Source organism: Oncorhynchus mykiss, chromosome 16 (assembly GCF_057628025.1).
Source record: "Oncorhynchus mykiss isolate SJ-2025 chromosome 16, ASM5762802v1, whole genome shotgun sequence".
Lineage (NCBI taxonomy): Eukaryota > Metazoa > Chordata > Actinopteri > Salmoniformes > Salmonidae > Oncorhynchus > Oncorhynchus mykiss.
In genome coordinates this window covers 62,716,824-62,733,052 of record NC_143037.1, presented here as the reverse complement: position 1 = coordinate 62,733,052, position 16,229 = coordinate 62,716,824, and the positions used below count along the sequence as shown (strand labels likewise).

Here is a 16,229-nt window from a genome sequence, read left to right as displayed (position 1 = left end):
GGTTCCACGTACCAGGCCTCCAGTATGTCTCCCAAGCCTGGTAAGCTCTGTGGCAGCTCCACGCACCAGGCTTCCAGTACGTATCCTCAGTCCGGTGAGACCTGTTCCGGATCCACGTACGAAGCCTCCAGTGATATATCCAGGGCACGAAGCCTCCAGTGATGATCCATGGCCCGGAGCCTGTAGTGATGATCCATGGCACAAAGCCTCCAGTCATAATCCATGGCCCGGAGCCTCCAATGATAATCCATAGCACAAAGCCTCCAGTGATGATCCATGGGCCGGAGCTTGTAGTGATGATCCATGGCACGAAGCCTCCAGTGATAATCCATGGCCCAGAGCCTGTAGTGATGATCCATGGCACGAAGCCTCCAGTGATAATCCATGGCCGGAGCCTCCAGTGATAATCCATGGCACGAAGCCTCCAGTGATAATCCATGGCCCGGAGCCTCCAGTAATAATCCATGGCACGAAGCCTCCAGTGATGATCCATGGCCGGAGCCTGCAGTAAAAATCCAGGGTACGGAGCCTCCAGCGACGGACCCCAGTCCGGAGCCTCCAGCGAAGGTCCCCAGTACGGAGCCTCCAACGACGGTCCCCAGTCCGGTCCGCAGCCTGCAGCGACGGTCCCCAGTCCGGACCGGAGCCTCCAGCGACATTCCCCAGTCCGGACCGGAGCCTCCAACGGCGGTCCCCAGTCTGGTCCGCAGCCTGCAGCGACGGTCCCCAGTCCGGTCCGCAGCCTGCAGCGACGGTCCCCAGTCCGGACCGGAGCCTCCAGCGACATTCCCCAGTCCGGACCGGAGCCTCCAATGACGGTCCCCAGTCTGGTCCGCAGCCTGCAGCGACGGTCCCCAGTCCGGACCGAAGCCTCCAGCGACGTTCACCAGTCCGGACCGGAGCCTCCAGCGACGGTCCCCAGTGCGGTCCGGAGCCTGCAGCGACGGTCCCCAGTCCGGTCGGCAGCCTTTTTGCCACCTAATGTTATTATTATTTATTTTCTGTGTGTGTTTGTGTGCGACACGGTTGCGTCAAGTTCAGTTTCTGTTTACCTGTTTTTTTGTGAAGGTTTCACTTTTATTAAAGATGTGGAATTACATGCACGCTGCACCTTGGCTCATTTATGACAGGGAGTTTGAAGACAGTGAACGTGACAGGTGCACCATGTTTTCATTGATCATCCTTGAGATGTTTCTACAACTTGATTGGAGTCTACTCCTCAGTAAAAGGCACATGACAGCCCGCTTGGTGTTTGCCAAAATGCACGTAAAGACTCTCAGGCCATGAGAAACAAGATTCTCTGGTCTGATGAAACCAAGATTGAACTTTTTGGCCTAAATGCCAAACATCACGCCTGAAGGAAACGAGGCACCATCCCTATGGTGAAGCATGGTGGTGGCAGTATCATGCTCTGGGGATGTTTTTCAGCGGCAGGGACTGGGAGACTAGTCATTATCAGGGGAAAGATGAACAGAGAATAGTACAGAGAGATCCTTGATGAAAACCTGCTCCAGAGTACTCAGGACCTCAGACTGGGGCAAAGGTTCACCTTCCAACAAGACAACGACCCTAAGCACACAGCAAATACAGCACAGGAGTGGCTTTGGGAACAAGTCTCTGAATGTTTTGAGTGGCCCAGCCAGAGCCTGGACTTGAACTCAATCGAACATCTCTGGAGAAACCTGAAAATAGCTGTACAGCAACGCTTCCCATCCAACATGACAGAGCTTGAGAGGATCTGCAGAGAAGAATGGGAGAAACTCCCCAAATACAGATGTGCCAAGCTTGTAGCGTCATACCCATGAAGACTCAATGCGATAATCGCTGCCAAAGGTGCTTCATCAAAGTACTAAGTAAAGGATCTGAATACATATGTAAATGTGATATTTAAGAGAAACATGTCATGTGTTTTATTATAACGGTAGTGTGACATGGGAAAAGCACAACAGTGGCATATGATTGGTGGAGAACTGTCAGTGAAGAAGTAATGGACCCTTGGTTAGGTGTTCAGTGCTTCAGACGAGCACTTCTTCTCATGTTCGTTTTTACATAAAGAAGAGGCTCTTTCTCTCTTACTCCTTCCTTCCTTCCTTCCTTCCTTCCTTCCTTCCTTCCTTCCTTCCTTCCTCCCTCACGCTCTCCTTCTTTCTCTCATGCACACTCACACAGAGACCGTTATAATCACTATCTCTCTCTCTCTCTCTCTCTCTCTCTCTCTCTCTCTCTCTCTCTCTCTCTCTCTCTCTCTCTCTCTCTCTCTCTCTCTCTCTCTCTCTCTCTCTCTCTCTCTCTATCAATCTCAAATCAATTCAATTTCAATTTAAGGGGCTTTATTGGCATGGGAAACATACCTTTACATTGCTAAAGCAAGTGAAATAGATAAACAATAACAAATTTACAGTAACAATTACACTCACAAAATAAACATTTCAAACGTCTTATTACGTATATATACAGTGTTGTAATAATGTGCAAATAGTTAAAGTACAAAAGGGAAAATAAATAAATATATATATATATATATAGATTGTATTTACAATGATGTTTGTTCTTCACTGGTTGCTATTTTCTTGTGGCAACAGGTCACACATATTGCTGCTGTGATTGCACACTGTGGTATTTCACCCAATAGATATGGGATTTCATCAAAATTACATTTTTTTAATGCTTCGTAGGTCTGTGTAATCTGAGGGAAATATGTGTCTCTAATATGGTCATACATTTGGCAGGAGGTTAGTAAGTGCGGCTCAGTTTCCACCTCATTTTGTGGACAGTGTGCATATAGCCTGTCCTCTTGAGAGCTAGGTCTGCCTTCGTCTGCCTTTCTCAGTAGCAAGGCTGAGTCTGTACATAGTCAAATATTTCCTTCATTCTGAGTCAGTCACAGTGGTCAGGTATTTTGCCCATGTGTACTCTCTGTTCAGGGTCAAATAGCGTTCTAGTTTGCAGTTTTTTTGTAAATTCTTTCCAATATGTCAGGTATTATTTCCAATATGTCTGCATGCATTATTTGGTGTTCTACGTTGTACACAGAGGATATTTTTTTAGAATTCTGCATGCAGACTCAATTTGGTGTTCGTCCCGTTTTGTAAATTCTTGGTTGGTGAGCGGATCCAAGACCTCACAACCATAAAGGGTAATGGAGTCTATAACTAATTCAAGCATTTTTTGCCAGATCCTAATTGGTATGTCAAATTTTATGTTCCTTTTGATGGCATAGAAGGCCCTTCTTGCCATATCTCTCAGATCGTTCACAGCTTTGTGGAAGTTACCAGTGGCGCTGATGTTTAGGCCGAGGTATGTATAGTTTTTTATGGGCTCTAGGGCAATGGTGTCTAGATGGAATTTGTGGTCCTGGTAACTGGACCTTTTTTGGAATACTATTTTTGTCTTACTGAGATTTACTGTCAGGGCCCAAGTCTGACAGAATCTGTGCAGAAGGTGCTGCTGTAGGCCCTCCTAGGTTGATGACAGAAGCACCAGATCATCAGCAAACAGTAGACATTTGACTTCAGATTCTAGTAGGGTGAGGCCGGGTGCTGCAGACTGTTCTAGTGCCCTCGCCAATTCGTTGATATATATGTTGAAGAGGGTGGGGCTTAAGCTGCATCCCTGTCTCACCCCCCGGCCCAGTAGAAAGAAATGTGTGTGTTTTTTTGCCAATTTTAACCGCACACTTGTTGTTTGTGTACATGGATTTTATAATGTCGTATGTTTTTCCCCCAACACCACTTTCCATCAATTTGTATAGCAGACCCTCATGCCTAACTGAGTCGAAAGCTTTTTTGAAATCAACATAGCATGATATGCTTTTGTTTTGGTTTGTTTGTTTGTCAATTACAGTGTGCAGGGTGAATACCTGGTCTATTGTATGGTAATTTGGTAAAAAGCCAATTTGACATTTGCTAAGTACATTGTTTTCGCTTAGGAAATGTACGATGTTAATGATAATGCAGAGGATTTTCCCAGGGTTACTGTTGAACATATCCCACGGTAGTTATTGCTGTCAAATGTGTCTCCACTTTTGTGATTTGGGGTGATCGGTCCTTGGTTCCAAATATTGGGGAAGATGCCAGAGCTGAGGATGATGTTAAAGAGTTTAAGTATAGCCAATTGGAATTTGTGGTCTGTATATTTTATCATTTCATTTAGGTTACCGTCAACCCCACAGACCTTCTTGGGTTGGAAGGTTTGTATTTTGTCATGTAGTTCATTCAATGTAATTGGAGAATACAGTGGGTTCTGGTAGTCTTTAATAGTTGATTCTAAGATTTGTATTTGATCATGTATATGTTTTTGCTGCTTGTTCTTTGCTATAGATTAAAGAGCCAAAATCTATACCTATCAATCTCTCTCCATTTACAGCATCTCTATTTCTAATTCTCTCTCTCTCTGAAGATGAAGTCGTTTGGAGTTTTGTATGCAGTAGAAAGCATACTACCACCCTTTCATTTAAATTGAGTGATTACCTTCTTCTACAGACAATGAGATGTGGCAGCATTCATCCTCTCTTGATATTTGTCTGATAAACTTTTTCTTTAAGCCATGGCAAAACTAAATGTCATGGTGATTATTGACTGAACCTCCTTGAACTTTACAGTATGTAACAAGAGTGGTAATAATGATGCTCCTGGCCAAAGCTGTCATTCATGCGATGCAGATGATGTGTCACTCATATTGGCTACGTGCTCATATTCATTATCAGTGAACTAATGGCACATAATGCATGTTATCTCTGATTGGCTGTGACTGATAGACAAGCCTTTGTTTTTTTCTCTCTATAGAACGCAGAACTGAACACAAACCAGTGAGAAAAAAAGTGAAAGATCAAATTTGCCTGCCTGCCTGCCTCCCTCCTTCCCTCCCTCCAAATTCCTCCACCCCCTTAATTTGTTGCCGGGGCAGATTAGAGGAGTGCGTGATGACAAACCACTCGGCATAGTGAGAGTGTGTTACATCGAACTCACACACACACTCTCCAGGTCTCCCATGAGGCCTTCTCTCCCTCACTCTCTCTACTCCATACAGTTGTGATGTAACTGATGCACTGTCTGCCTGAACGGGCCAGGCCAAGAGCTAGCAGCTACATCAGCACCAGCTTTACCTAGAACCCTAGAGGAATCAGCAGCGTCCATCTTAGAGCGAGATAAACAACACACCACACTACCTCATGCAGTCTGACTCACTGGCTCACTCCTCAAAGCACAGTGAGGGAGATTAGTTATGTCCTTGTGCTTTCATGGCTTTAGTTATCTCATGTGGCTTTGTGTGTTGTGTAAGAAGCTCTGAAAAGTTGTTGTAGCTATCTGTTAGATTCCAAGTAATGGACGTTCCACAGGGTGTCTGTGTTGTGGTGAGGGAATGTTGTTTTGGATTAATGGTGGGCAGATCCTGTTTGAGCCTGATCCGTGACGTGTCATGTGGTGGGACTGATTTTATTGGAAGTGGATTAGCTACAGTAAACCCATCTTGTTTCTCATATGGACCAACTTACTGTAGGGGCACCTTGCCATGGCCTTTACCCCTATCACCCACCATCCATTCATGCTATAAAATGTCCCATTTTCTCCCTAAATTAATTGCTTTCGTGCCATGTTTCTGGTGACAGCAGGTAGCGATCTGCAGCAGATACCGTCTCCTCCTAATCAGTCATGTATTAGTAATGTGTCCAGCTGTTCCACTATCCAGCCAGAGACCCTCCATCCTCTCACTCTCACTCTCTCCCTCTCTCTATCTCTATCGCCTCTGCATTGATCTCTGCTCATCCTAATTCATATTCTGAATTATGATCAACACTGTCTTAGGAGCTCAGCCATATCTGATAAATGGTCACATAACTTAGGTTTGTTGTGTTAGATTTCTGTGTTTGGACTGTATATTCGTTTTGAAAACTATAATGGCACAAACATTTTGTGCATTTGACAGTTTTATTAAAGTCTGAGCCAGTGTGTGTGTTTGTGTGTATGACTCTGTACAATATTTATGCATAATTGGTTATAACAAATTGGTGAAAATGCTTTCATATGTCTGCCATAGCCCTGATGTATGGCCCTGGGAAATCTGAAACCGCAGCCTGTAGTGTAGAATACTAATTACTTTCTCTTTCTCTATCTTTCTCTCTCTCTCCCCTCTATATCTCTCTTTGTTTTCCCTCCCTCCCTCCCTCCCTCCCTCCCTCCCTCCCTCGCGCTCTGTCTTTCTCTCCCCCTTCTCCTTCTCTCTCTCTGCTCTGCTAAAGTAAGACCTGTGTCTACTCTAAGTGTCCCAGTGAGGAGCATGTGGTGAGGGCCATGTCTCTGGAGATGGAGAAGAGTGTCACTAAGTTGATGTATGACTTCCAGGGGAACTCTACCTCTGACGACGACTCAGGCTGCGCACTGGAGGAATACGCCTGGGCGCCCCCTGGTCTCAGCCCTGAGCAGGTACACCATCCACTTTGTACCCCTCTTTTCCCCTTCTTCTTTTCCCCTTCTTAATTTTCCTAGTTATCTGAGAGGGGTGGAATCATTGATTGATAAACAAGCAGCAGAACTGATGGTTAATTGCTTTAAAACTCCCTCTATGGTGTCCTGAATTCAGAGAGAGAGAGAGAGAGAGAGAGAGAGAGAGAGAGAGAGAGAGAGAGAGAGAGAGAGAGAGAGAGAGAGAGAGAGAGAGAGAGAGAGAGAGAGAGAGAGAGAGAGAGAGAGAGAGAGAGAGAGAGAGAGAGAGAGAGAGAGAGAGAGAGAGAGAGAGAGAGAGAGAGAGAGAGAGAGAGAGAGAGAGAGAGAGAGAGAGAGAAAATAACAAATTAGCTGTCAAACATTTCATGGAAGTGCAAATGTGAAGAAATTACTCAACTGTCACTGTTGAGGTGACACGACATGAGCAGAGTGGTCAGAGCCCAACCTAATGACAACCGTGACCAAACCATGAAGATGACCTGATGGATAATCTGTGGACTGCATCATCTGAACGACATGAAAGTAATGAAATGATGGTGCCTCTTTTGGTTTCAGTGGTGTAATGATGGTGTGTATTATATATTCTAGAATTGTTTACTGTTTGTTGGATTGCTATGTTTTATTCTATCAGGATTGTCATTCCTAACCCCTCAAATTGGAACAAATTGAAACATAAACTTTCACCACAGAGAGAAAACAGCACAGACATAAAAATGATTACTTCTTTCCGTTGACGGGAGCTGTCCAGATGAGGGAGAAGTTAGTCCTTTGTTTGTTCTCAGGCTGAAGTAATAATTCCTGCTTGTCTCCACTGTAAAGTGCTGCACAGTGGGACCTGTGATGCGATGCTGCCATGCTCCCTTCCTCCCACCACCCCTTCCTCCATCGCTCCCTCCCTCTCTCCCATCCTTCCATCCTCCCTTCCCCTTCCGCCGACCCGCCCTCCCTCCTGCCCTCCCTTCCTTCTTTCCTTTCCCCACCCTCCCTTCCTCCCTCCCTTCAGGAGCTCTGTTAATAGATGACAGGCAGGGCTGATGATAGTTATTTTCTCCAGTTAGCCATCTTGACAGGATTCTGAGGGAGGCTGTGGCCTTTCTCTGAACCTACAGGAGATGAAGGCAATCAAGCCTGCTGGATGATTGTGACCTACAACTAAGTTTAGCGTCTGCTGTTGACTAGATGGCTGTTTTCTAGTGGATTGGAAGGCCCTAATTTATTTTGTGCAATGTTAGGTGTGAGCCACACAATGATTTTAGTTTAAATCTGCTCTGTATGTGTCAAGGATTATGTTGCAAATCATTGAGGTGTGACAAAACTTTAATTGTACCATAAGATTGTTGTGTTCTTGAAGAATAATTACCTGAAGCATTTTCCCTCCTTTCTATCATGTGACTTCAGCTCAGCAAGTTTTCCTGAATGCCTATAATTACTTTGATTGTAGCCTACAGGCATTCAGAAATCATAGATACTTTTCTATTTTCCCATCACTAGCTTTGAGGGTGGGCCAGCAACTGGAAGGTTGGCGGTTCAAATCCTACTGTAGACCAGGGCAAAAATCTAGTGGGAGTGAGCTGGCAGCTGGAGGTTTGCTGGCATTGATGTCTGAGGTTGAAGTAATAATTCCTGCTTGTCTCCACGGTAAAGTGCTGCACAAGTGGGACCTGTGATGCAATGCTGCCATGCTCCCTCCCTCCCTTCCATGTTCCCTAGAGTAAGGAACGTATTTGTTGGATAAAAAGCAGAAGACACATTTCCATCATATATGGACTAATAAAGCTAAGTAGAATAAGAGCCTACAATCGGGACTCTACAAAACACTGTCTGCAATTAAAGAGAACATTGCTCTCCAAGGCTGTGTCTGCTGCAGAGCCACAAGAGCCTTTGTTCCAGACACTTCTAGTTCCAGCCGTTGTTCTCAAGGCCAAGGATGATGGAGGACAGAACAATAACCAACACAGCAGAATATAAAGCCCATCATCTATTCATTAAAAACTGCTGCTTTCAGGTTCATCTGGGAGGGTTTTTTAACTTTTGTTTTTAATCGACAGACATTTTACCATTCAATTTACAGAGAGGGTAACGTTTGTAATGATAGGTAGGCACATGGCATACTTCAGGAAGGATCAGACTAGCCACTCTATCAATCCTGTCATTACAAAAAACCAACAATTGTTGAGTGCAAAAACAAACATGTACCAAGGCTGTAGAAGATGCTATCATTGTCACCATGCTGAACTAAGACCCTTAGCGTTTTGTGAGACTAAAGCCAGAGTGTTGTGGTTTGTGTCCCTGTCAGGTGCATCAGTACTACGGTTCTCTACCTGAGGACAGGGTGCCGTATGTGAACAGCCCAGGAGAGAAGCACCGCATCAAACAGCTGATTCACCAGCTGCCCCCGCACGACAACGAGGTGACACTAGTTTACCTGATTCCCTGTGTCTAGTGACCTTCGGCACATTTATGAAGGGATGTCTAATGTTTTTGATATGGGTGACGAAAGAGTGTTTTGGTTTGGTCGTCAGGTCCGATACTGCAACACACTGGACGACGAGGAGAAGAGGGAGCTCAAGCTCTTCAGTAACCAGAGAAAGAGGGACAACCTGGGAAGAGGCAATGTCCGCCCCTTCCCCTTGTCCATCAGTGGGGCCATCTGTGAACAGGTACTCACTGCTGACACAAAACAAACATGACAGAAAACCTACAGCACAAAGAGCAGAAACATAGAGGGCACCACTAGGGGATGGTGCAAATGGGATAAAATATGTGCTACAGCAAATCTAATTTCTATTTGAAAATAAATTCAGTTTTCTACTCAGATCTGTTCATGTCTAAATGAGATGCTTTCTTTGCCATTGTTTTTGGTTTGATGTCTAATCAGCAGGATTAGCCATAAAAGCCCTTCAGTGATAAGATCATGCACTTCACATTTAGAAACATTGGATTATTCATATCGTAACTGGCATTTTTCTCCCTTCTCTCCCTCCTCCTTCAATCTCCCCTCCTTCTCTCTCCACCTCCTTCTCCCCCCTCCTCCTTCCTTCCCACTCTTTTTCTCTCCCCCCGCCTTCTCTCTTCCTCCTCCTTCTCTCTACCCCTCCTTCTTCTTTCCCCCTCTGTACATTTATTTTCTCTCTCTCTCTCTCTCTCTCTCTCTCTCTCTCTCTCTCTCTCTCTCTCTCTCTCTCTCTCAGTGTGGGGGCCAGATAAATGGACGGGACATTGTGGTGTTTGCATCGCGGGCAGGCCACGGCCTGGTGTGGCACCCTCACTGCTTCGTGTGCTGCATGTGTGAGGAGCTCCTGGTGGACCTCATCTACTTCCACCAAGAAGGGAAGATCTACTGCGGCCGGCACCATGCCGAGAGGCTCAAACCCCGCTGCTGTGCCTGTGATGAGGTAAGCACGCCTGGGCTCAGAGGGCTGGGGTGGTGGGGGGTCGGCTGGAGCTCAGCGGGAGATGGGGTTTAAGGGGTATGGAGTGTTGAGGGGTGTCACCTTCCACATCTCAGTTATCTGAGGAAGTCTTGCTGGGTTTGACTAAGTCTTATTTCAGCTAATTCTAAGATATGTGTGATATTCACTTGGTAAGAATCTGTCTCCGCTTGGTGTGTATCTCTCACCCTCTCTAGTGGTCTATGGTTTGACAGTCTGTTCTCTGTCTTACCTGCATATTATCTTGAATTATTTTTGCTGATGATTTTGGATCTATTTTCTTTAGAAGATGCTATCAGGTTTGCTGATTGTTGTGATGAATGGTCTCTCTCTCTCTCTCTCTCTCTTTCTTTCTCTTTGCTTTGCTTTAGATTATCTTTGCTGATGAGTGTACGGAGGCGGAGGGCAGGCATTGGCACATGAAACACTTCTGCTGCTATGAGTGTGAGGCTCCGCTGGGCGGCCAGCGCTACATCATGAAGGATGGACACCCACACTGTTGCAACTGCTTTGAGTCCCTCTACGCAGAGTACTGTGACGCCTGCGGTGAACACATAGGTACATGGTTCTAGACGTTTCCTGAACATGATGTATACATACATTGAGTGTACAAAACATTAGGAACACCTGCTCTTTCCAAGACATAGACTGACCAGATGAATCCAGGTGACAGCTATGATCACGTATTGCTGTCACTTCAATCAGTGTATTTACAACTCTCTTTCTTTGTTATTGTCAGTTCGTATGTTCAATTAATAAATCATGCAATGATTGTATATTCTTCAAAACGCGCCTGCATCCTCTACTTGTACGTCCGTCTTCACCTCTGTAACTGCTTCTCTCTTCATTGCTGTCCATCTTCCTCCATCTCTCTTGTTGACATTATATCCATCCCTGCTTTTCTTTTTACCATTTCTTATTCCCTTGACCTATTTTTATCCCTTTCTCGCTCTCTGTAGCGTGGTTTCCATCCAATTGGCGACAGATTTTCATGCGAATATTGTAAAATCCTCAAAGAAAACATGCACATTTTCCCACCAGTGTTGTTTCCAGTGTGGATAACAATCAGTGTGTGTTGACATAGTCCACACAAAATTAACTTTTTCGTGTGCCGAAAAGAAATCTAAAGTTCAATGTGTTTCCATCACATTTTCAACTCTATTTTTATTTGTCAGATAGCTGTCAAGCATCAGTCATCATCACGCCAGAATAACACCATCGAAATGTATTGAAAGGAGCATTAAGATCACTGTGCACTTTCACCACTCTGTGAAGTTCATTATAACTTATTTCATCGGTAGCCTAATAAACTGCATGACTTTAAAATTTGGGATGGAAACGTGGTTAGTGTCTCTTTTTACATTTATCTTGCCCCCTGTTTCAAGTCTCTATGACTGTGTTGTTCCCACACGCCATCAGTCTCCCTTTGTCGCTCTCTGTGTCTCTACCTCCATTTCTCCATGTCTCAACTCATTTCATTATTGACATGTTTTACCTGTGACGACAACCTAATGGAGCCATTCAAATAACCTGTGATCGTTAAGTGCCAATAGTCATAAAATCTGAGATAAATGTATATTTATTTAGTTATTTATTTAGTTATTATACAGACCGCATAATCCCAGTTTTGGATAAAATCACAATATCAACCTTCTGGGAAATAAAACGCAGCGTTTGTGCTGTATTTAATTTCTTCCAGGAAATATCATACAAATATTTTGTAGGCTCATGTTTTACAGATTAGCTGAGGCTCTGAGCAGGCTCTTCAGAGACTGTGTGCTTGGCTCAGCTCATTACTGAGGAAAGTTACAGTCTCTCACTATAGATGATGTGTTTCAGCCAGTCAGTTAGACTGACGGTAATGCTGCTGATATACCATATGCCTATGCCAGTGTTCTTTCATCCAAAGACAAGATCAAGCCTCCAATTGTCTGTGATCATTAAGAATCAGTTTGTGATATCCCCAAACTGACACCTTATTAGTAGTAAGCATCATTTCTAATTCTAATGCCAGGATGTGATCCTCTCTCCAGGCATTGACCAGGGCCAAATGACATATGACGGGCAGCACTGGCATGCCACAGAGGAGTGTTTCTGCTGTGCCCGCTGTAAGCGCTCCCTCCTGGGGCGCCCCTTTCTGCCCAAACAGGGACAGATCTACTGCTCACGCTCCTGCAGCGCCGGACAGGTGAACAACCAGCATTTAACTGAATGTTCTGGTGACACCTGTATGTGTGTTTTCTATGTATTTCAATTATGTAATCAATTCCATCAATCAGGACCCAGATGAATCTGACTCCTCGGACTCGGCCTTCCAGAGTGCCCGCTCCCGTGAGTCCCGCCACAGCACCAAGATCATAAAACAGGATCACCGAAATACCGAGAAGGAGCGTCGCCAGCCAGCGCCCATGCCTGACCGTCTGTCTGTCGAGGTGGACCCCCTGTCTATCCATATGGACCGTCTGAGCCTTGGCTCCATCCAGACACCCAGCCGAACCCCCAGTCGCACCCCAAGCCGCACCCCTAGTCTCAACCAGGTGTGGATGAGCCGGGACGAACCTTACCCCCCAGCATACGAGGCAGCCTATGAGGGCTCCCCGCGGGACCCCTCTCCAACCCCCACGCCCCTGCTCCTGGGCCCGTGTAACCCCAGGCAGGGCTACAGCCCCAGCCCCAAACTCCACCCCCCAACCCAGAGCTCTGGCAACCCAGGGAAGAGGCCTGAGTCCTGGGTTAAAGAGCAGGGCAACACCAAGAGGACGCCCATGGCGGCATTGAGGGGCCAATCCTTCCAGGACAACTGGATCCACCACAGCCAGGACGAGTTCCGGCCACCCAAGCTGAGAACCCAGATGAGTTTTAACGAGGTGTCCAGCCAAGGCCAGGGCTTCTCAGACAAGAGGAGCATCAGCATGCATGGCTTCCAGAGAGACAGCAGGCCCCCCCTGACCAGGAACGCCATGAGCAACGGCATTAGCTTCACAGAGCCCCTCACCCCTCTGGAACAAACCCCTCGAGGATCCATGGAGTCTCTGGCCCTGTCCAACGCTACAGGTGCTGTGCCCTCTCACCTGAGTTTAGAAGATAGACCGTAGATATGATCGAATATGATAATATGGCTAATGATTTATGCTCCCAATCAGGTAATAAAGTATCAATAACCTGTCTGTGAATCTTTCCCAGGTAACTCTCTGGATGGAGTCAATAAGCGTCAGGAGCACCTGTCCAGGTTCTCCATGCCAGACCTTAGTAAGGATTCTGGGATGAATGTGTCTGAGAAGAGCAACATGGGGACACTGGGTTCCCCTGTCCAATTCCGCAGCTCTGAGTCCCTGACCTCCTCTCGGCTGTACAGGAACCTGAATGCGCCCGTGCAGGTGGGGTACCCCCTGGGGTACTGGGACGCCCCCCAGCCTCTGGCCTTTGAGGGTAAAGGTCGTGTGGCCCTGATGGGGAGTAGTGGCAACCTCCGCATGCCCCCCATGATTGAGAGGACACCTCGTCGTCGGCCCAATGAGCCAGAGCCCATACGGCAACAACAACTACCAACGCAACCACGGCGACGGAAACACCGCGGCAACGGTAATGATGGAAACGGCAACCACCGCAACAGCGGTCGCCACCACCGGCGCTCTCGACGCTCACGCTCTGACAACGCCCTCCACCTGGCGGCCGACCGGGCAAATCACATGATGGAACCACCACACCGTCGCATTCAGGAGGACTACGACCGTTTCCCCGCCGGCCGCACCGCCCGGGACCTGTTTGGGGTTGGGGGCATGGGTGGTTACAGACAACAGCCTTATAGACCCTGCCCTCGCACCACCTCAGATCTCACCCTGCACAATGCAGTGGGGGGTGGGGGGATTCAGCCACTGGGCCTGGGGGGTCCATACTGTGGTGGAGAGGGGTACGGGGAGGGGGCAGACCCCTGGTGCTCCAGCTGCTCCTCGTCCTCTGAGTCTGAAGAAGATGAGGGGTACTTCCTGGGTGAGCCCATCCCCAGACCTATCCAGCTACGCTACCTCAACAATGAGGAGCTGCGCCACAGATACAGCCCTACAGGAGTGGGAGGGATGGGGGGCCACCATGGACCCATACATGGACCCCTACATGGAGGAAACCACGGGCAGCTGCACGGACAGCTACAAATGCGCCAGAGGAGGAAGAGCAAGAACTGCACCATCTCATAGAGAGTGGAAGGGAAAAAGAGAGAGAAAGGGAGTGGGAGGGAGACAGAGAAAAATTAAGTGAGAGAGAGAGTATGTGAAAGAGTGTATGTGTATGTGTCAGAGAGAGAGAGAGACATATATATTTGATGTGTGTAAATTATACAACTGGCTCTGTGCGCGGGGGGGGGGGGGGGGGGGAGTGTTGTTTGTGTACACCTACACAGTATGATCTAATCAGAACAGGAAGCCTGCAATGGACCGGCTTCTTACACAACTGCAATGTTTACAATGGTGACTAACGATTGGCACGAGCATCACATTTGTATTGTTAACTGTTTATTATATACAACAAGAAAGGTTACAGCAAATTATAAACTGTGCGTGCGCGTGCGCATGTGAGAGATACATCTAGAGATACATCCAAGAAATACTGGACTTATTCATAAAATGTACTGCCATAGTAAAACTACTAGCTGTTTTTTCAAACCAGTTAAAACATTTATAGAAATTGGATTCATGCATGCATAATATTCAGTACGTCAACAAGGCATAAAATAATACTGCAAATAGTTGCAATTCATGATGGAATTTAGCAACTATTTAGCATTGTTTTCCATCTTGAAACAGACAGGGGATAAATTCACCATGTCTGTAAAGTTTAATGAATGCTCCCAAATGACTCAGTTAAAAGAAGTAATGGCACACACCAACAAGAGCTCTACGGGCCGAAGTGCTCACGTATTTTATGTACCTTACTGGACCTTGGAAAACCACCTGAGTGGACCTCTCATACCAGTGATCCACCAATGACTTATAATCAGTCCATCAATTACTAAGGAGAACCAAAAACTGCCTGGCACACACTGCAGCCCTCCAAACCAAGTCAACTGGCTGCGTGATTGTGGGAAATGTGTGCTAGATTCTGTACAGTGTTGTCTTTTACCTCAGTGGAAACCAAGAGCTGCTGAATGTACAGTATCGTTGGCTAGCCAGCCATGTTATCACCCTGTATAAGTAGCCTGTTGAACCTAACCCTGTGCTGTGTGTTTTACATAGCCTCCTGCCCTCGCTCCATCCATGCTTACCAAGGACAGCTCTAGCCTCTGCTCCTTGACCATTCAGGCACAGCAGCGTCTCATATGGTCCCGTGTTCTCCCGCAACAAGCTTTGTTTTTCAGAGTTAGAATACCACTACTAGATTAATAATAATGAAATATAATAATAACAATAATAACAATAATAATACCTGTTAAATGTATATAACAGTAAAATACATGTTATTTAAGTTATGGATGTAGTAATGTAAATGTTCTGTACATAATGACCCTACATATTTATATATATTTTGTAACTACAGAATCATTATTTGTATAACATGATGTAGGGATAGAAAAGTCTTGCATGTTTATTTGTTGATGTTGTGTCATATTGGAATTAAAGTGGATTTTAATGAACAGTGAAAATGTCACGTCTTCTTTTGTTAACACTGTAATAAAAACCCTGTTTAATAGGTCATTATAATTGCTTATACATTTTTATAATAATATAAATGCCGTGAAGCAGCTTTCTCCAGATTTATGTGGTTGGTTCTAGCTGTGGTCCTCTGTAGCTCAGTTGGTAGAGCATGGCACATGGTGCATGGCACATGGTGCATGCATGACTAAGTCGCTTTGGATAGAAGCGTCTGCTAAAGGGCATGTATTATTACGTATATTATGGAATCCCATGTTGGTTTGGTTGACTGACAGTCCCTGTCCCTCCTGACGTCGCTCCAACCTTTGGTGTAGAAATTCCATCTGTTCATTACCAGTCTGCTGCTAATAAGCCCATAATAAGTCTATACCTGGTTCTAACTTGCATCCTTTGTCCTGATCTTGTCCACATTCTGATTGTGCCCACATTTTCAAACAGGTATAGACGATTAAAATCTGCAATGTGATCATTATCATCCTGCCTTTTAAAAGCATTGACGGGTAGCACCATTGATTTATGGCATCAATATGTGTCTTAAAATAAAATATTATTTTGAAAGAATAGCTGTCAAATAATTTGGTCACAATGCGGACACAGTGGACCGATATGAGAAACATTTTAATACCATGGATAGACATATTTCTGAAAATATGGGCACAATCAGAACGTGGGGAAGATCAGGACAAAGGACGCATGTTATCGACAAGTAT

General features: G+C 45.8%; 1 protein-coding gene across 3 annotated transcripts in view; it reads left to right on the top strand.

The window, feature by feature from the left end:
* The window catches only part of LOC110491132 (prickle-like protein 2), a 66,136-nt gene extending 50,626 nt beyond the window's left edge, over positions 1–15,510 (top strand). Inside the window, exons 2-9 of one of the 3 annotated variants that reach the window (XM_036947457.2) lie at positions 6,239–6,422; positions 8,740–8,853; positions 8,966–9,103; positions 9,635–9,838; positions 10,246–10,432; positions 11,908–12,062; positions 12,154–12,928; positions 13,058–15,510. In XM_036947457.2, coding sequence (XP_036803352.1) covers positions 6,291–6,422; positions 8,740–8,853; positions 8,966–9,103; positions 9,635–9,838; positions 10,246–10,432; positions 11,908–12,062; positions 12,154–12,928; positions 13,058–14,067 — 2,715 coding nt within the window. In that variant the 5' untranslated portion in view covers positions 6,239–6,290 and the 3' untranslated portion in view covers positions 14,068–15,510. The remainder of the gene's footprint in view (positions 1–6,238; positions 6,423–8,739; positions 8,854–8,965; positions 9,104–9,634; positions 9,839–10,245; positions 10,433–11,907; positions 12,063–12,153; positions 12,929–13,057) is intronic. The other 2 variants (XM_090203670.1, XM_036947459.2) reach the window with 2 other exon arrangements.
* The last annotated feature ends 719 nt before the right edge of the window (positions 15,511–16,229 follow it).